This window comes from Melanotaenia boesemani, chromosome 5 (genome assembly GCF_017639745.1).
Source record: "Melanotaenia boesemani isolate fMelBoe1 chromosome 5, fMelBoe1.pri, whole genome shotgun sequence".
Classification (NCBI taxonomy): domain Eukaryota; kingdom Metazoa; phylum Chordata; class Actinopteri; order Atheriniformes; family Melanotaeniidae; genus Melanotaenia; species Melanotaenia boesemani.
The window spans coordinates 9,104,272-9,125,302 of NC_055686.1; the positions used below are offsets into that span (position 1 = coordinate 9,104,272).

The 21,031-nt window shown below is 37.8% G+C and overlaps 3 protein-coding genes and 1 long non-coding RNA gene across 5 annotated transcripts; 3 read left to right on the top strand and 1 right to left on the bottom strand.

Moving 5' to 3' along the window:
* The first annotated feature begins 202 nt into the window (after positions 1-202).
* Positions 203-17,906, top strand: LOC121639838. The gene is made up of 3 exons (XR_006010257.1): positions 203-213; positions 9,201-9,205; positions 17,823-17,906. It is a non-coding gene; the product is annotated as an uncharacterized LOC121639838 (long non-coding RNA).
* LOC121639757 (tripartite motif-containing protein 16-like) lies at positions 7,542-10,878 on the bottom strand. Of its 2 annotated transcripts, none has more exons than XM_041985228.1 (2): positions 10,627-10,878; positions 7,542-9,383 (listed from the first exon to the last, which is right to left on the bottom strand). In XM_041985228.1, the coding sequence occupies exon 2, from the start codon at positions 9,299-9,301 to the stop codon at positions 7,667-7,669; it is 1,635 nt and encodes a 544-aa protein (XP_041841162.1). In that variant the 5' UTR covers positions 9,302-9,383; positions 10,627-10,878; the 3' UTR covers positions 7,542-7,666. The 2 variants fall into 2 exon arrangements, with proteins under 2 accessions (XP_041841162.1, XP_041841161.1); XM_041985227.1 differs by lacking the exon at positions 10,627-10,878 and adding an exon at positions 9,553-9,898.
* Positions 10,195-13,503, top strand: LOC121639732 (tripartite motif-containing protein 16-like). The gene is made up of 2 exons (XM_041985196.1): positions 10,195-10,488; positions 11,263-13,503. The coding sequence occupies exon 2, from the start codon at positions 11,325-11,327 to the stop codon at positions 13,050-13,052; it is 1,728 nt and encodes a 575-aa protein (XP_041841130.1). The 5' UTR covers positions 10,195-10,488; positions 11,263-11,324; the 3' UTR covers positions 13,053-13,503.
* On the top strand, positions 14,476-17,827 carry LOC121639736 (tripartite motif-containing protein 16-like). The gene is made up of 2 exons (XM_041985200.1): positions 14,476-14,547; positions 15,704-17,827. Exon 2 carries the CDS (start codon positions 15,780-15,782, stop codon positions 17,454-17,456), a length of 1,677 nt encoding a protein of 558 aa, XP_041841134.1. The 5' UTR covers positions 14,476-14,547; positions 15,704-15,779; the 3' UTR covers positions 17,457-17,827.
* Positions 17,907-21,031: the final 3,125 nt, after the last annotated feature.

The following is a 21,031-nucleotide window of genomic DNA, read 5'->3' on the forward strand; positions in this document are numbered from 1 at the left end:
CTTTTTCCCTTAAAGACGTGTGCCGTAACCTCTATTAGCAATATTTTGGTCAAGGACCAGTTGAATTATTTAGGTGTCACTATTGCTAAACTCCAAAAGGACAGAGTTAACCTTAACTTTGCACCTCTGATTAAGAAAGCTGAGAACAAATTCAATCTCTGGTTACAAAGGGACATGTCTTTAAAAGGACGTGTTCTTTGTCCAAAGCTGAAGGTCTTTCTATACTTATTTATGCTGCATCATCACTGTCCTTGGACAATAGAACCTCCAAAAAAATTGATCAGGTATTATACAATTTTCTATGGAAAAAACGTCGGCACTACATTAGAAAATCAGTTGTCGCCAATTCCTTTTGGACTTCTCTACCTTAAACTATGTGTTTAAAGTCAAGTGGTTAAAACAGTTTTTAATAAATGACTCTTCCATGTGGAATTTCATTCCTAAATTTGTTTTTGATTAAATTGGAGGTTTGCCCTTTATTCTCATGTGCAATTACAAAATTTGTAAACTCCCTGTTCAAGTGTCTAATTTTCATATGCAAGCCTTACAAGCCTGGAAACTAATTTACAAGCACAACTTTTCACCGCATAGGTACTACATTTGGAACAATGGGGACATTTTACTTAAAAATAAAAGTATTTTTTTTAAAACAGTGGTTTGATAAAGGTATTTTTTCTGTTATGCAATTGATGTCTCCTAACGGCCAACTTATGAGTTTTGCTGATTTTATTTCTCGTTTCAATATTCAAATCTCTGATAAAGAATATGCCATGGTCATCAAAGCTATCCCGACAGGGTCAATCTTGCTCCTGAGAAATGTACCACTTCAAGCCGATCCTGTCTTGATTCATCCCTCCGAGACCTTATGTGGGAAAATTTGTTTTTCCTCAGGTCTTAAGAACTGTAACAAGGCTATCCGTAGCTTATTTTTGTCTGATACTGTCACCAAACCTAATATTGTTACATACTGGAATAGTGTTGTCAAAGATATTCCGTGGGCCCATGTTTGGATATGGATATGGATATATTCTAAATAATAAGATCAAGGAGGTCTCGTTTAAAATTCTACACAAAGTTTATCCTGTCAAACACTTCCTCAAGAAATTCATTAACAATGCTGATATCAACTCACCCTGAAACTGTTCCCCATTTATTTTGGTATTGTGAATACAGTAAAAAAATTTGGTTTTATGTTTCCAAGTTTATTAATGACAACTTGCTTATTGACTTTTCTGTGTCCTTTGAACATGTGATTTTTGGTTTCTTTAAGCATGATAGAAATTTTGTTAAAAAAGCCTATGTCATTAATCTACTGATTATTATGGCCAAATTCTTTCTGCATAAGTGTAAGTTCTCACAGCATCAACCTCTTTTCTTGTTGTTTCACAGAATGTTCATGTCTTATGTTAAATCTTTGAAAGCAATTAACAGTAAGGCAAGAAAGACAATTGCTACTTGTATTGCATTTAACTTATGTACGCCCTGAGCTGTAATTTGTAGTCTTTTTCTGTATCTTTGTTTTTGGTACTGGTTACCCCTGTTTATGTTCTTTTTTTTCTTTTTTTTTTCCTTTTCTTCTTTTTTTTCCTTTTTTTCTCCTCTTTATTTTATTTTTATCCTTTTAGCTCTTGATGTATTCTGTCTTATCTTTTCACACCATTACACCTTTGTAATTCTCGTCCTTGCTGTTTAGTTCTTGCATTGTACAAGATCTGTACTTTTTTGTTGGATCCAACAAATGGTGAAGATTAAAAAAAAAAAAAAAAAAAAAAAGTAAAAACCGAGAAGAAGAAAAATCATCAGAAGCAGCTGCAACAGTGGAGAGGTAAGTTGTGCAAATTTATTTACTCTTATTTTTTTTTAATCATCGATCCATCGTGTTGCCGATCACACTACTCGGCGTTAACTGTTAACACTGGTGTGTTGTCCAGCATGTTCGTTTTAACCGTTGTTGAGGCAAAAAGTTACTCTGTCAAGGATTGAGGAGTCTGGTTCTGAAGTGAAGAATGATTACAAGTTTATTGAACACAGAATTAAATACAAAGAATACAAAGAATAGAATTGCAATCCGAGAGACTGTTCAGAGGTCTGACAGCACAGATCTGAAGAGAATCTGATAAGAAACACACAGGCAGCATCTTTTAAGCAGAATGATGACGTCACAGCACATCATATATCTTGTAAGATAAAAACAAAGAGACTGTCTGTTCCTCACACAGGATTAGACACTTATTGAGCACATAAACAACTCCAGTGACATTAAGGCCAGGATGCCCTGCTGGGTCATCCTGAAGATATCTGGCTAGTATCCAGATAAGTCACACAGGTCAGTGTGAACTGCTCTAAGGAATGCATCAACTTACGATAGCAACAGGCTACTCAGCATTAAACTCAATTACCAAGAACTTAAACAATCTGTTTACCATGAGAGTGATCAGTAGACACAATATAGTAAAAGGGAATAATATGAAATTTCCACAACACCGTTAATATAAGTTTTCTTGAAGATTCTAATTTCTGAATCTGTACGCGGCTTTTTCTTCAGTGTCACGTGACTTTTTTCTTTCGCGATTGTTTTTTTTCCTCCGTAAAGATATACTAAAGAGATATATACATACTTAGGTTTCTAGCTTAGTTTATAACAGAATTCTATTTTATCTTTATCTAATTCACGTTTTATTTTATTTATTTTTTAGCACATTATTTTATGAAGTTCTTTATGTGTGTGTGTGTGTGTGTGTGTGTGTTTTTTTTTTATCTCTGTTCTCATTTCTACTTATGGGGCTATTTGATCTTTATTTGAACTTTTTATTATTATTACTCCACTGTTTTCCTCGTGGGGATTTTTTGCGCCAGAAGCTTGGCCAAGGGTCTGGGGGTTGTTTCCATGGTGGTCGCCCTTGTCCTGGTGGCTGGGGGGGTCCTGCATGCAGCCCTGCAGCTGTGCTGTGGACTCTGGCCTGCCCAGGTCTGGGTGGTTGCAGTGGTGACCTCTGTGGACATGGGCGAACTGGTTCCTGGTGTGATCGAATTCCCAAGACATCGTTTTATCTCTGCAATGAGTTTGCCATTGTTTCCTCACATTGTTTTACTTTATTATGCATACATTGTTTTTACCATGTAAAGCGCTTTATGTTGCCCTTGCAAGGAAAAGTGCTCTATAATTCTTTAATTCTGTAATTCTATAAGTCTTTTAATTGTATTCTGCTTTACTCCTGTAACTTTGTTTTATAGCTTAAAGTGAAAAGATTTTAAAAAATGGAAAAACATTTTTTTGTTGCCTCATGACTAGAATTATTTTTTTACCTAAACTATTGTAGAAAACGAGTTTTTCTAAAGTCGCTATATTCACATTTGTTAATTTCACTTGTAAACTACAGGCAAAGAGGGAGGGAAATAGAAAGGGGTTAATCTGTGTTTGATCTGTGTTTATTTAATCATCTTATATGAAAACGTTAGAGTGAATGATTTTAAAGTTTTTTGTTTTTGTACATGACTTAAACATGAATAATAAAGTTTGTCAAAAGCATTTTTGAAGTCTTTTGACCTACTTCTTTGCCTCCAGTGTCAGTTTTGATAATGAAAATTACATCACATAAATTTTAATTACATTAAAAATCTTGTGGAGATAAACACTGAATAGAAAACAGGATTGTTAACCGGATGAGAATAAGTTTTTATTGAAATTCTCAGTCAGAATAAACAGTAGCAGCACAACGGTAAACATAAAATTTTAATAAAAGAAAATACAGACACTTTAATAAACAAGTTTGATCATTTGAATTATCTTTGTTACATGCATGCACGCACGCACACACACATAGACACACACGGATCCAAAACCCTTTAAAAAGAATTGTTTTCTACAGCATCTTGTGTGTGCTGGCACTCTGCAACTCCAGGGTAGTTAATTTTGCAAATTTGCAACACGACAGATTTTTTGTACTTTTTTGACAACAAACCCTGAAATGTAGACCAATATGATTAATTTCACTCTACAACCTGAAAATCTCCACTATTTAGACACAAAACATTAAACATCTGATTAAACAACATAATAATTCTTTTAAAGAATTCAACACATCTGAATAAGCAACAACTTTAATGAGAACAACTTATTTGGAGTGAAGAAGCTGAAGAACTGAAACCGTGAATCCTGAAAACAGAATGTGTTGGATAGGCAAGTTTTATGTTGTGAAAGATGTTTTTGCAATAATTTAAAATTAAGTGAATAATTTTTCAATTCACTAAGTAAAATTTTAATGAAACAATAAGATTTTAATTTATTAGGCATGTCAAAATAACATGAGATTACACAAAGAGATGAATCTGTGGAATTACTCAGTTTTTTTTCTGAATAACACTGAATCGCTGCGTACTGACCACCACAAAAACAAAAAAGAAAAAACAATCACATTAACACAGAGATTTTAGAGCTACAAAGAAAACCAGAGAGCACTTCAAACCAAACAAAAAGGTAAATCAATCTGTTGAATGAAAACACTGATGCAGACTTGAAGTGGTCATTTTAGGTGAGAATTCCTGTTAAATGATCTAAATGCAGATGCAAATGGTCACGAATGGGTCACTGATGATCCAGATGGGAGTTTCTATGTCTCTGATCACATCTATTGTTTCACTTGGTTTTGTCCTTCCAGGGTTTACTTGTGTGCAGAAAATGTGTTAATTAAAACTTTATTACTCCCCATTGAGACATCTTAAATTTGAATGTGCCAAAACAATTAAACTCAAATGTATTCAGATTCATTTTGTTCTAAATTCTTTCTCCAGGCATCTGTTGAAGCCACTTCTCCAGCCCCAGGTGTTCTGGTGACCTCTGGTACTACTGTTGCCTTCACCTTCCAGGCTTTCTCTGGCTCTTTATTGAGTCCTTGGTATTTCTCCAGTTTCATGTGTTCTCTTTTCCGGATATTTCCACGGTTGGGGATGGCTACATCCATCACTACAGCTTTTCTTTGCTTATTATCCATCATCACAATGTCCGGTTGGTTGGCCACCACCATTCTATTGGTCTGTATGTGGAAGTCCCACAGGATCTTAGCCCTCTCATTCTCCACCACCATGGGAGGTGTTTCCCATTGTGATCTACGTGTCACGTGTCATATTCTGCACAGATGCTTTTTTACACTATGCTGGCTACTTGGTTATGGCGTTCCATGCATTGTTTTTCTGGCAGTATCCTACCCCTGCTGTTACGTACTGGACTGTTTCAGGGGCCTCTTTGCACAGTCTGCACCTGGAGTCTTGCCTGGTCTGATAGATCTGGGCCACGATTGCTCTGGTGCTCATGGCTCCTGTGCTAAAGCTGTTTTTTACCTAAAACATTGATCCAGGCTTGAAGTGGTCGTTTTAGGTAAAACATATCTGCTAAATTACCTTAATACAGATACAAATTGTCATGAATGTGTTACTGATGGTCCAGATGGGGGTTTCTATGTCTCTGATTACATCCATTGTCTACCTGGGTGCAAAGAAAGTGTCAAGGTTGAGGCGTGGAGGAGAGGAGCCACGTGTAGGCTGAGGGGGTTGGAGGCAGACCGGTGTAGAAGTCAAGGTTTATTTTACAATAAACACACAGCAGTAACAGGACATGAAGGCTTACAATAGACTGGCAGGTTGAAAAATTACCAATACTCAGAAAGACTAATGACGAACAGATAAAGTGAATAAACAACTCAAACCGGCTAAACTAATGAACAGGAAACAGAAGGCAAAACAGAATACACAAAGGAACGAAGTACAAAATTAGAAAAGAAAACAGACTGCAAAAACCCAAATCAAAAGCCACAATCAAAGCTTCGACAAATCAGACAAAATGGAGCCCAAGATTTTCATTAATGTAAACAATTTTACAATAAATCATGAAAATTGTAAGAATTTCTGGTATTGAGTTTTATAGTTAACAGTTTACATTCAGCTTTGCTGATACACAACTAATAAATGTTTATCTAAGTGGATGAAAACCAGATTTGCTGGATGTTTACGAAGCTCAAAGAAAAAAGTTTTCTGTACATCTAGTTGGTGAGAGGCAGGTATATTTAGCATAAGCCAATTAAGTTACTCCCATGGGATGCCTGAAATCTCAGGATGTCCTGAATTAAAATAAATATAATGAAAATAACACTCAAATATATAACTGAATAATACCAGTAAAAACAGTAAGTACAAGTCAGTTTCATGGTTGGCTACAGTTTTAAGCTGTTTTGTGGTGGGAAACTTGCATTTTTGCCCACTTTTATGCCTGTTGCACCTTTTTATAAGGAAAAAGTAAAACTGGTCGACTTGTTTAGTCTTTATATGTCTTGTCTTGTCGGCTCATTTTTTTTATATATATTCAGTGCATCACATTCATATAAGTGCAAATTAATCGTGGACCATTTTTCTGAATTTGCTACCACATTAAAGTTAAAAACCAAAGTGACACCATGATGTGAGCCGACCATAAAATAATACAAATGAATGGATGTAAATCACCATTTCCTTCAGCCGGTTACTACAGCTAAACTATAAACACTGATCCAAGTGGCTCCGCTTGCTGATTGGACCTGACAGGAGGGGGCATTAAAGAAAAGAAAAAAGAAAACAACTGTACAGTAAACAAAATTTAAAAAATAGAAGCAGTTGGTACACTTGTAAAATAAACACTGAATAGAAAACATCTTGTAGCTTCTCTATGAAAGCAAAGCAGAGAATCATCAGGAGCACCTGAAGCAAGACGAACTGGTTGTCCATCTTCTACTTTGTTATATTTCTTTAACATCTTCCTCTGTCAACCTGCATGTTTCCCTTTTAAAAGTTCCCATTTTGTTTGTACTTACTCCTCATTTTAGGTGCACCTTAATGTAAAGAACATAGTTTAATTCCCTTGTTAAAGGAGTTTTGTAATCCTCTCTATCATTTTAATTTACAACACTCTCATGGCCATATCTCCTTTCAAGTGCAATGAACACAACCTCATTTCTTAGACACACACAATATAATAATAAAGTTTGGGGTCACTAGGATTGGGGATTCAATAGGGAAGTGACCCCAAACTTTTGAACGGTAGTGTATTCCTAATTAATGTAACTTTAAAATAAATGTAATCATTTTGAGTTGTTTTACATAGACCAGCATTAAACTATAAGAAACTTTGTTTCTACTGCATTAAACAGATAAATGGAAGTCATCCTTACAGCTTCATAGCTGCCTTAAATAGCAACACATTTTTAAAGTGTAAAAGGATCATAAACGTGTAATATGCAGTAAAATTTAACCGGGTCAGGTGTAGGCACTGAAGTTTGACTGACTGAATAAAGAAATCTGTGTTATGTTGCCATCTAGTGGCTTTTGTCATGAGAAATGAGTGTTTTCTTCATGACAGTAATAAATTAATGAATAATAATAATATATAATATAATAATGACTGTTGTGTATTCTCTGTGTAATATACTGTAACTCCCTCATTCTTCTCATATATAAAACCAAAAGAGAACATGTTTATTACCAAAAATTTTATTGATCATGTTATCAGGTTTTTGAACAGATTCACTTCATCCCACAATCAATGTCAGAATATCGGCTCCGTAGGATAAAATAATGACACGTCCTGATTGATAAAGATCAAATATACAATTTAACCACCTGATCAATGAATTACTTTTGTCTATTTCAGTTTAACGAACTCTGCAGAGTCTCTGACAGGATGTGTACATAAATGGTGATAAAAGCGAATCCCAGCATAGAGCGGCTGAGTGAATGTGGTCTGGACTCTGTGGAGGAGAGTCATGGTTTCAGAGACGCTGTAGAAAGACAGAATACCTGCTCTGTGGTCCAGATACACTCCTATTCTGGAGGAAGGAGGATCTGAGACTGCAGTTTTTACATTGTTGTGCCGAAAAATATAACTTTTTGTACCACAATATAATGCCCAAGATGTGTCACATGACCCAAATCGATCTAGAGGTCTGCTGGTGTTCTTGTAGGCGACAGCAACATCAACTCCTCTTCCTCTCCACTCCACCTCCCAGTAACAACGTCTGGTCAGATTCTCTCTGCTCAGGACCTGCCACCACTCAGTGAATCTGTCTGGATGACTAGGATAAGATTGATGTTCATCCATTAATGTGATGTTTCTGTTTCCCTCAGACAATGACAGACGTGTGTCTGCTGTGTTTGAATCCAGTGTGATTTCTCTTGAATATTTCAGGAAGTCATCTCTGCTCTTTGGTTCTGGTTCTGGTTCAGACAGTAAAACATCCACATCAGTGACTGCCAGTGAGATGTTTGTCCATTTCTCTGTCAGGATGTCCTGTAGTTTATCTCTGGTCTCTGACACAGCTGCTGTCACATCCTCAAAGTATCTGAGAGGACGAATATTGATGCTGGATGAGTGTGTAGACTCACTGAGTGCTGACAGTGAGGGGTAGTTGTGTAGAAACTGGTTGTGATCCTCTGTGTGTGAGAGCTGCTGCAGTTTTTCCTGAAGCTCTTTGACTCGACTCACTTCAGTTTCCTGCTGGGATCTGATCTTCTGCTTCACATCAGACCTTCTTTTCTGGATGAGACGGATCAGCTCAGTGAAGATCTTCTCACTGTCCTCCACTGCTTTATCAGCGGAGCCATTGATGGCCTCCACCTCCTGTTGAAGCAGCTTCACATCTTTCTGGATTCTCTGCTGGATTTGTTGTCGACTCACCTCCAGCTCCTTCTGCTTCTCAGCTCTTTCTGCTGCAGCTGAGACTGTTTCATGACCTTTATGTTCATCCATTAAGCAGAGATAACAGATACTCTGCTGATCAGTACGACAGAAAATCTTCATCACCTCATCATGACGAGAACAGATGAACTGCTGGAGATTCTTGGAGGGCTCCACCAGCTTGTGTTTCTTAAACTGGGCTACGTCATAATGAGGTTGGAGGTGTTTCTTACAGTAAGAAACCAGACAGACCAGACAGGACTTGATGGCTTTCGGCTTCCTCCCAGTGCAGACATCACAGGCCACATCTTCAGGTCCAGCATAGCAGTGATCAGCTGGAGCAGCTTGGAGTCCAGTCTTCTTCAGCTGCTTTACTACTGCCTCTAACATGATATTTTTCTCCAGGACAGGCCTCGGTTTGAACGTTTTCCTGCACTGAGGACAGCTGTGGATTCTTCTCTGATCCTCTTCATCCCAGTGGGTTTTAATACAGTTCATACAGTAGCTGTGTCCACAGGGAATAGTCACCGGATCCTTCAGTGGATCCAGACAGATGGAACAAGAGATGGATTCTTGGTTCAGTTTTGTTTTTCTTCGAACCATATCTCCTTGATTGGAAAAACAAGACTAGTTCTTCTACAGTGGATCTTCCAGGCTTCTGTTCACTAAATGCTGATTACAGCCACTGTGGATCCAAAAAAGAAAATAGAAACATAATTAGTTGAACCGACTCTGGACTCTTTTAAACATTTGCTGTTGAGCTATAAACCTGCATGGAAACGCTGCAAAGGAAACAAACTATCTCGGACTAGGACTGCAACATCTAGTCCTTTAAAGAACCATGTCCGTCTCACCTGATGAAGGATCCAGAACAACGAGGATCCGGTGGCCGAGACTCGTCAGCTGGTTCGGTTCTGGAGACTCTATAAAAAACCGGATTCTTCTTCAAGTTTGTTGTTTATTTTCAAGTTGGAAGCTTCTCTTCAGACGGAAAATAACCCTGAGAACTAATGGACCAGCAGATTTATTTAAAAATTGACGTCACGAGCCATTGCTCAGTTGAGCCAATCCAGATTGATAATGCGGAGTCAGGGGTTGAGCTCATGGAGCGATGCTAAGCGTGGAGGATTGTGGGAACTTGAGTTCAGGACAGGTCTCGGCTCTCCACAGAGACGTGGCGTTGCCTGCTTCCCAGTTCCTGATAGATAAAAAAAATCTTCAACTTCTACATTTTATTTAATCTTTTTGTCTAGTAAACATTTTTGTCGTACAACATTTTTCCAGGCTTTATTTACATTTTGCACCTAAAATAAATTTTAATTAACTAAAATTTGAACAAGCTCAAAATTAAAATGGTGAACTCTGAAGTGAAATATTTATATTGAACCTGTAAGAATTTAACTTTAAACTAGTTTATGAGAAGCAGCAACTTGTGCAACACTGCAAACATGGAGCATCACGTCTGTGTGGCGCTCACGAGGCCTTTCATGAGCTCAGTTTCCCACAATCCTCCACGCTTTGCAGCTTTCCCTGAGCTCCACCCCTGACTCCGTATTGTCAGTCAGGATTGGTTCACTGGATCAATAACTGGTGACGTCAAATTTTAAACTAGTCTTGCGGTCCGTTGGTTCCCAGGGTTATTTCTTGTGTGCAGAAGAGCTTCAATTTGCAAAGATAAACAGCAAACACCCAGAAGAATCCACTTTGTGGTTGCTTCTACGGCGTCTTCACAACCGAACCAGCTGATGAGTCTCGGCCACCGGATCCTCGTTCCTCTGGATCCTTATCAGGTCAGACTGGCATGAGGGAAAACTGAGAAATATTGTGTGTTATTAGATCTGCTTCTCCAGTTCTTTATCTTTTCGTCAAGTTTAGCGTTTTGGATTAAGCTTTGCTGCTTCTTTCTCTTCAATACCTCCACAACCTACCCAACATCTGCATATTAGCTGCGTTTACATGGAGCTTTTTGATACGATCTTATATAAAAATGCATCATGTAAACATGTCAGCTGGTCCGATCGCCCTCGATCAAAAATCATTTTCAATCCAATCGAGAGGGGTGTTTTAAACCCTCGATTTGTCATCATTCAGATATATTTATATATATGTATAGATCAATTCTGTGGTTGTTGTTTCTGCGCATGCTTAACCCGCGTGGAGGTTACGTAACGTAGGGAGGATTTGAAAAATGCTGCAAAACAGAACGGACGGTAGCGCATATGTTTTTGTTATAAACTAAGGTAAAAGTTTTCAGGATTTCTATTGTAAAAATAAAAAATAAATTTAACACACATGTTCTGAAGTAGTAGGCGCTGTACACGTGAAATTTTAAATCTATCCATCATTTACATGCAGCTGATCTGATCACTATTATAAACATGCCAGCTGGAATCTCTGAGCTGATTGATTTCAATCGAATACATGAAATATTTGTCCATGTAAACGTAGCTAACAACACACATTAAACACGAAGACATTACTTGTGATGAATCAGCTTAACATTAAAGGTTATATTTGTAAAGTTTATTCTAATTATGTTTCTTTGTTGTCTTTTGGATCCACAGTGGCTTAAACCTGGAAGATCCACTGTAGAGGAACAGTCAGGAGAAACTCACTGGGCAGAGAAATGCTGAGGAGAAAGACAAAGATGAGTCAAAACTCCATCTCTTGTTCCATCTGTCTGGATCCACTGAAGGATCCGGTGACTATTCCCTGTGGACACAGCTACTGTATGAACTGTATTAAAACCCACTGGGATGAAGAAGATCAGAGAAGAATCTTTACCCTAGAAGTATATGCCTGTCCTCAGTGCAAGAAAATTTTCTTAACTCGGCCTGATCTGGAAAAAGACATCATGTTAGCAGAGTTAGTGGAGGAGCTGAAGAAGACTGGACTCCAAGCTGCTCCAGCTGATCACTGCTATGCTGGACCTGAAGATGTGGCCTGTGATGTCTGTACTGGGAGGAAGCTGAAAGCCACCAAGTCCTGTCTGGTCTGTCTGGTTTCTTACTGTAAGATACACCTCCAACATCACTATGACGTAGCTCAGTTTAAGAAACACAAGCTGGTGGAGCCCTCCAAGAATCTCCAGCAACTCGTCTGTTCTCGTCATGATGAAGAGTTCAAGATTTTCTGTCGTACTGATCAGCAGAGTATCTGTTATCTCTGCTTAATGGATGAACATAAAGGTCATGAGACAGTTCCAGCTGCAGCAGAAAGAGCTGAGAAGCAGAAGGAGCTGGAGGTGAGTCGACAACAAATCCAGCAGAAAATCCAGGACGGAGAGAAAGATGTGAAGCTGCTTCAACAGGAGGTGGAGGCCATCAATGGCTCTGCTGATAAAGCAGTGGAGGACATTGGGAAGATCTTCATTGAGCTGACCCGTCTCATCCTGAAAAGAAGCTATGATGTGAAGCAGCAGATCAGATCCCAGCAGGAAACTGAAGTGAGTCGAGTCAAAGAGCTTCAGGAGAAGCTGGAGCAGGAGATCACTGAGCTGAAGAGGAAAGACGGCGAGCTGGAGCAGCTCTCACACACAGAGGATCACAGCCAGTTTCTACACAACTACCCCTCACTGTCAGCACTCAGTGAGTCTACACACTCATCCAGCATCAATATTCGTCCTCTCAGATACTTTGAGGATGTGACAGCAGCTGTGTCAGAGACCAGAGATAAACTACAGGACATCCTGAAAGAGAAATGGACAAACATCTCACTGGCAGTCACTGATGTGGATGTTTTACTGTCTGAACCAGAACCAGAACCAAAGAGCAGAGATGACTTCCTAAAATATTCAAGAGAAATCACACTGGATCCAAACACAGCAGACACACGTCTGTCATTGTCTGAAGGAAACAGAAAAGCAACATTAAAGGATGATGAACATGAGTGGAAGACGATGTCATTTTCTAGTCATCCAGACAGATTTACGTTTTGGAATCAGGTCCTGAGCAGAGAGAGTCTGACTGGACGTTGTTACTGGGAGGTGGAGTGGAGAGGAGGAGGAGTTTATGTTGCAGTTGCCTACAAGAACATCAACAGAGCTGAATACTCAAATGAAACTAGATTTGGATTCAATAACAGGTCTTGGGCATTATATTGTGACACTAAAAGTTACACATTTCTGCACAACTGTATAAAAACTCCAGTCTCAGGTTTTCCTTCCTCCAGAATAGGAGTGTATCTGGACCACAGAGCAGGCATTCTGTCTTTCTACAGCGTCTCTAAAACCAGGACTCTCCTCCACAGAGTCCAGACCACATTCACTCAGCCGCTCTATGCTGGAATTCGCTTTTACCAGAACCTGTTTTCAAATCCTGGTGGAGACTCTGCTGAGTTTGTTAAACCAAAATGAACAGAAGTAATTAAAGGCTCAGATGGTTAAAATGTGTATTTTAGTTTCCAGTTTATTTATCTTCATTGTTGAGTCATTTCTTCAGCTGTCAATCACATTTTCTGGGTGGTTCTCTGACATCTTCTTGTTTGTTGTTTTGTTGATGTTTGGGTGGAGCTCCTTCCTGTGTCTGCAGCCATGGAGGCTATCACTGCTCATGAGCATTTTATTCACCTAAACTAATTCATTTACATTTAATTAGTCACAGCAAATGTTGTTGTTGTTCTAATGGATGTACAGATGAGGTGATACACAGCTGATGTCATCAGTATCATAATGTCAGATTCACTTATTGTGGGATGAAGAGAATCGGTTCTTGAAACCATTGGACAAGAATCATTTAGCAGATTTTAAAAATGTAATGTTGCAACAAATTGATGATTTAATTGATCAATAAAGATGTTTCATGAATGAACATTTTCTCTGTTGGTTTTCATTTCAATATTTTATTAGTTTTATACTTTTACCATCAGCTTCATGTTTAAGAATAACGGGACATTTTCAGTATATCATACAGGAAATACACTCTAGATTATGTCTCATGTCATTGATATTTTTAAGAGAATGCTTGTATTGGTGAACTAGATCCAGTTTTCTTATCTATCTTACCATTTCATATAAAACATAACAATTCTGTTATTTAATATTTTCAATATAGTTTAATTTCTGTGTCTTGAAAAATAAAGGAGATAGATAGATAGACAGATCCCAAGAGAGCCCAGGCAACGTCAGAAAACCCTGTTCTTAATCATTGCAATTAATATGAAGAGGATTTGAATTTGTTTACATAACTTATATTGAGGGCATGGATTGTACTATACTGCTCTCTAATGTAATTATAAATGTGTCAAATGCAGAGGCCAATTTCCCAATTGTGATCTATAAAGTATATATTATTATTATGGGGGCACACATTCTGGCAGGCAACATCTTTCAGCCTGCTATGATCTGCGTCCCCTCCCCATTTAGCTTACATTATAGCCTACCATTGTGTGTTTTGATCCATAAATATCTTATATTTGGTTTGGTCTTTAGTTACAAAAGTTGTATGAGCAGCACACATTCTGGCAGGCTGAGAAACGCTGCCTGCCAGAATGTGTGCTGGGCATTTTGTTTCAGTAAAAGCGAGGAAGTTAAATTAAAATTATAGCCTCCTCACACAGGAAATTGTTTCTGAACATTACCAAGCATTATCTCCATCCTGGAATTGGTGATAGTTGTCATTTTTGACTATTCGGTTGTTCTATTTATCTATTTTCGAAATAAGCAATAAGTACCAAAATCCTTCCTACACTCCAGACCAGGTGGTGGCGTTATAGCACCAATTAAATTTTTTGTTGCTGACCGCCATGGAAAATGACGCGAAGAAGAAAAAGCGGAAGCAGTTGTAACCGCCAAAAAGTAAAAACCGAGACGAAGAAGAATCATCATCAGAAGCAGCTGCAACAGTGGAGAGGTATGTTGTGCAAGTTTATTTATTTACTCTTTTATTTTTCTTTTAATTATCAGTCCATTGTGTTGCCGATCGCACTACTCGGCGTTAACTGCTTTAATTTCATTTTAACCGTTAATATAAGTTTTCTTGAAGTTTCTAATTTCTGAATCTCTACGCGGCTTTTTCTTCAGTGTCACGTGACTTTTTTCTTTGGCGATTGTTTTTTTTTTTCCTCCGTAAAGATATACTAAAGAGATATATACATACTTAGGTTTCTAGCTTAGTTTATAACAGAATTCTATTTTATCTTTATCTAATTCACGTTTTATTTTATTTATTTTTTAGCACATTATTTTATGAAGTTCTTTATATGTGTGTGTGTGTGTGTTTTTTTTTTTTATCTCTGTTCTCATTTCTACTTATGGGACTATTTGATCTTTATTTGAACTTTTTAATATTATTACTCCACTGTTTTCCTCGTGGGGATTTTTTGCGCCAGAAGCTTGGCCAAGGGTCTGGGGGTTGTTTCCATGGTGGTCGCCCTTGTCCTGGTGGCTGGGGGGGTCCTGCATGCAGCCCTGCAGCTGTGCTGTGGACTCTGGCCTGCCCAGGTCTGGGTGGTTGCAGTAGTGATCTCTGTGGACATGGGCGAACTGGTTCCTGGTGTGATTGAATTCCCAAGACATCGTTTTATCTCTGCAATGAGTTTGCCATTGTTTCCTCACATTGTTTTACTTTATTATGCATAAATTGTTTTTACCATGTAAAGCGCTTTGTGTTGCCCTAGCAAGGAAAAGTGCTCTATAATTCTTTAATTCTATAAGTCTTTTAATTGTATTCTGCTTCACTCCTGTAACTTTGTTTTATAGCTTAAAGTGAAAAGATTTTATAAAATGAAAAACATTTTTTTGTTGCCTTATGACTAGAATTATTTTTTTACCTAAACTATTGTAGAAAACGAGTTTTTAGTCAACCTGAAGTACCTTGCATTACAGTGCAGTGCAGAACCTGAATTACAGGTGTAGATATTGTAATTTAGTCTTTTTATAAACTAAATAAATTGGTATGCCTTTATTAAGACTTTTAATAGTTGAGCTTAACATTCTTTTAAAACACTATGTAAAATAATTTTACATAGAATTAACCTTATTTCTTTATCTTCTTTTCCTCCTGACAGGTCACATTCAAGCTCATCCATTTAGATTAGAATTCTACCAAATAAAACCTCACAGTTGTTGCCACCAACAAGTGAAATGGAGCAGAAAAAAGTTAAGCTGGATGAAGAGGGTTTCTCCTGTTCCATCTGTATGGATCTAATGAATGATCCGGCAACTATTGCCTGTGGACACAGTTACTGTATGGAGTGTATTAAAACCCACTGGGATGAAGAGGAGAGAAGACGATTCCCCAGCTGCCCCCAGTGTAGGGAAACCTTCACACCGAGGCCCGTCCTGGTTAAAAACGTCATGTTAGCTGCTTTAGTGGACGAGCTGAAGATGACCGGAGAGGCTGCTCCAGCTGCTCACCACTACGCTGGACCTGAAGATGTGGCCTGTGATGTTTGTCCTGTGAAGAAGCTGAAAGCCACCAAGTACTGTCTGGTCTGTTTGGCGTCGTATTGTGAGAAACACCTCCAGCCTCATCATGATGCTCCACCATTACAGAAACACAAGCTGGTGGACCCCTCGCAGAAACTCCAAGAGCAAATCTGCTCTGTTCATAATGAGGTGATAAAGATTTTCTGTCGTACTGATCAGCGGAGTATCTGTTATCTCTGCTTAATGAATGAACATAAAGGTCATGAAACAGCCTCAGTTCCAACGGAAAGAGCTGAGAAGCAGAAGGAGCTGGAGGTGAGGCGAAAACAAATCCAGCAGAGAATCCAGGACGAAGAGAAAGATGTGAAGCTGCTTCAACAGGAGGTGGAGGCCATCAATGGCTCCGCTGATAAAGCAGTGGAGGACAGTGAGAAGATCTTCACTGAGCTGATCCGTCTCATCCAGAAAAGAAGGTCTGATGTGAAGCAGCAGATCAGATCCCAGCAGGAAACTGAAGTGACTCGAGTCAAAGAGCTTCAGGATGAGCTGAAGCAGGAGATCACTGAGCTGAAGTGGAAAGATGCCAAGTTGGTGCAGCTCTCACACACAGAGGATCACAACCATTTTCTACACAATTATCCGACTGTGGCAGCACTCGGTGAAGCTCGGCGCTCGCCCTCCATCACTGATCGTCCTCTGACGTACTTTAAAAATGTGACAGCAGCTGTGTCTAAGTGTGTAAGTAAACTACAGGGCATCCTGACAGAGAAATGGAAAAACATCTCATGGGCAATCGTGGAAGCTGATGTTTTACTTCCCCCAGCCGAGCCAAAAACCAGAGCTGAATTCATAAAATGTTCATGTGACGTCACTCTGGATCCAGACACCGCAAACCCACATCTCTCTTTATCTGAGGGAAACAGAAAAGCCAAATTAATGGAACAACAGCTGTTTTACCCCGATCATCCAAACAGATTCACCTCTTTTACTGAAGTCCTGAGCAGAGACCCACTGCCTGATCGTTGTTACTTCGAGGTGGAATGGATAGGGAGCTCCATCACAGTGGCAGTCACTTACATAAACATCACCCGACCCGGAATGTCTTTAAAATCCATATTTGGGTGCAATGAGATCTCCTGGGCAATGGCTTGTGGCAAGGACTGCTATGCATTCTGGCACAATGATGTCAAACTTTCAATCTTTGAGGCTCAGAGCTTCAGAATCGGAGTTTATGTTTATCAGTCTCAAGGTATTCTGTCTTTCTACAGCGTCTCTAAAAGCAGGATGACTCTCCTCCACAGAGTCCAGACCACATTCAGCCAGCCGCTCTATGCTGGACTTCGCTTTTATTACTCTTATGGAGACACTGCAGAATTCATCAAACTCAAATAGAAGTCATTTTTAGGGACAACTGATGCATGAATACTGAACGTAGTTTATGCTGTGTACTAAAGTCATTTTAAAAAAGAAACCACAACAGTTGCATTGAGATAAAAAAAAAAATTCAGGACTGATTATTTCATTCAGAGTAGTCGCTCTAAATATTCTTCACAGCTCTGATGACGTTGACATTAAAACCTATAAAGAATACAGGATCCATCGGACACTGAAAAACACTTGGAAATTAAAAACTAACCATAAAGTTGTTCTATCGGAGAATATCACAAAACTTTAAAACTTGGATACTTGTTTTTTCTTTACTAAAATAAAGGTTAGTGGTTTGTGCTAACAGTTATTTTTTTCCTTCACATTTTAAAGCTGATGTAGCCTGATCTTTGATGATTGGTGTGGAGAACTCGTGTGGTTGTATGACCTCATGGATTAGCATGCCCAGGTGTTTTGGATGCCCAGTGAAGTGAACAAATATGGTAATTTGGCCAATAAAGGGTCTCAGAAATTGCTGCAGTGGCGGTAGACTCTGTTCAGCTGCCCGTGATGTACATGGCATTCTCTGTGTCATTTAAAAACATATTTCTACATGATTAACATGTTTTTTTTTTTTGTTTGTTTTTTATGAATATACTTGTTTTAAGTCATTTTTTTCTCACTTTTAAAAAAAAAAAAAAACATTTTATCCACATATTCATGAATGTTACTCGAGTCTGAATAGTCGTGTTTTACTTTCTGTGAAGTGTGAGTCTCCTGAAGTCTTGACTTATTGCAGGGGTGTCCCGTTCTGGTTGTCAAGGCCACAATCCTGCAGGTTTTCCACGTTTCCCTGCTCCAACACACCTGATTCAAATTGAGTCTTTGTGTTGAACTTCTGACTGTTAGATCCATATACTGTGAGTCAGGTGTGTTGGAGCAGGTACACATTGAAAAGCTGCAGGACTGCGGCCCTCACGGACCGTCTTTGGACACCCCTGATATTTTACATTATCGTTAATGGTATTTTTATCCCCCTTTCCAGAGTTGCCACCTTTCCCATCACAACTCCAAATGTGTGTGTTCTTTCTAACATGGTTGCTACACAGCAGTCGACATAGATGCTGTTATCATTTGTAAAACACACTTAAACAAGAATATTTGGGTTTTTTCTTTTTTTAACAACCAAAATGTCTTGTTTTGATTTGATGAGGAGCATGGTGATATGCAATGATGTACCTACACTAACTATAGCCTGTACTACCTCAATTATTCTAACAAACTTTTATTTTGTGACTATAAAGACAAAAGTTTAAACTATTTTCTGCTTTAATGTCTACACATAGAAAATTATTCCTTTTCTTTCACATGATGTGAACATTTAGCTCAACATATAGAATGACTTTTGATTGTTTTTCATTTAAATGTCTGAGTTTAAAAATAAATCAGCATGTTGATATCGTCTCATTGATCACTGGCTCATGAGTTTAATAGAAATAGCATAATGGTGGAATTTAGGATATCAGCAAATTGCCATTTGATTTATTCTTTATTTAACCAGATAAAACATCATTAAGGTTAGAAATCTCTAAAGAGTGACCTGACCACGACGACAACACAACTACAAATTTATAATTTACCACACGACTAAATAAGAGGCATCAGCTAGCAAACAACATGTACAAGGCAGCAAATTTGGAACATGAAATCCAGCATGGGATGAATTATGTGATGTATAGAAATGTCACACTGACCAAGTTTTCTTCTCGAGCCCTTAAATCAACTTAAACTCCCACAGAGAAATCAGTTTTGTTATTTTCAAATCAGTTTGTAAATTATTCCAAGTGGAAGGAGCAGACGGAGGGATGTAAAGGAACTATAAAGAAAGGCTTTACAGTGATTGGCCAGTTAGCCGTAGCTTATAAAGAGCAGTCTCAACAGACGTTAAATGAAATGCAGAGCACAATGATCTAGTAGAGGCAAAAAAAACCCAAAATTTTTCTTTTGTTTTAAATGAGAAATTTGACTTTTTCCAAAAAAAGAAACCTGTTTATTTTTAGCTTTGATTTAAGGCTTTTAATGTGTGCTGAATGACAGATTTGGATGGTAATAGACTTTAAAAAGAAGTACATAAGTGTTTTAGCATGATTCCATCATTAAATCCCATCAGAAATGTTCCTCTTCAGGCAGGTTAAGTTACTTAAGTAAGTAAGTAAATGTTTATTTATATAGCACCTTTTAAGATAAAAATGACAAAGTGCTTAACAATAAGATAAAACACTAAATAACAGTAATACAGAGAGAATAAAAACAAATTAAACTAAGTAAAAGCAAGTTTAACATAGTGTCCTTCCACACAGAAGGCTAAACTAAACTCTGCAGCTGGTTACTTATAAGATTTTTTTTACCAAATATAAAAAATGTGGGACATGTAAAAGTTATTGTGTTTAAGATTAAACTGAGGCAAGCATGAACTGACAGGCTACCAATTTACTTATTTTTCTTTTGTCATGTAAAAATATTGTAAGTTTAGGCTGTGTAATAATATTAAACTTTATTTGTAGTACACAACATTTTAAGCGCAAAACAATCAAACTATCAGTTATGGTCATCATATAAAACAGAAAATTAGTTAAGTAGAGTTATTTTTTAGGCCAGAAAAGTTTTGGGTTGTTGGGTCACCAAGCTTTAATGTAACTGATAGAAACAGATGTTTTTCAGCTAATTAAAAACTGACTTTTATAAAGAACTGCACCACAGTCCAGTGTGTCAGATTCAGGTCGCAGCACACGGCTAGTCTTTTTTTCAGGAAACTGTTTACAACTCTTGTTGCCTGGTTTGATTTAAATTTATTTATTATTTATTGCTAAAACAGCTTTGAAGAATGGAACTGAGAATACCTGAACTGTACCACTGAAGCCAAGACCTGCTGATCAGTAACCAGTACTGAGTCAAAGTCTGTGTTTAGCAAATTCATTCAAACAAAAGGTTATACTTCTAAATAAAAACAGAATGCAATGTGTAAATCCCACCAACCCACATTTTATTCTCAATAGAACATAAACAACATATCAGACATTAAAACAGACATTTTATCTTTTTATGGAAAATATGAGCTAATTCTGAAAGTGATGGCAGAAACGCATCTATAAGAAGTTTGAAAGGGGGCAACAAAATGCTGGAAATTTATTGGTACAAATCAAAAACAACAACAATCTGACAACTAATAAGGTTAACTGGCAACAGGTCAGTAACATGGCTGGGTATGAAAGGAGCATTTAAAAGAGGCAGAGCCTGTCAGAAATGTTCATGCGTGAATTAACAAAAACAAAAAAACTGCTGTTTTTTACAAGGGGATGGCTGATACCAACATTTTCCTGTCGATACGATACCATTAGTTTATGGTACTTTTTCATCTGTAATGATATTGATACTTCTTGGCCCTTCACAATTTTACAGTGTGCATTAATGTCTTTATTGCAGGGGAAGTATGAAATAATAAACTCAAGAACATCAGTACTTCAGAGAAATGTTTTTTAAAACAACAATTATACTGATTAAATTAATAAAAAAGAAAATCAGATAAAGAAATTGTTTTAAAA

Coding starts and splice junctions, on each gene's coding strand:
- LOC121639757 (XM_041985228.1), bottom strand. CDS start 9,301: ATGGTTCGAAGAAAAACAAAACTGAACCAAGAATCCATCTCTTGTTCC.
- LOC121639732 (XM_041985196.1), top strand. CDS start 11,325: ATGCTGAGGAGAAAGACAAAGATGAGTCAAAACTCCATCTCTTGTTCC.
- LOC121639736 (XM_041985200.1), top strand. CDS start 15,780: ATGGAGCAGAAAAAAGTTAAGCTGGATGAAGAGGGTTTCTCCTGTTCC.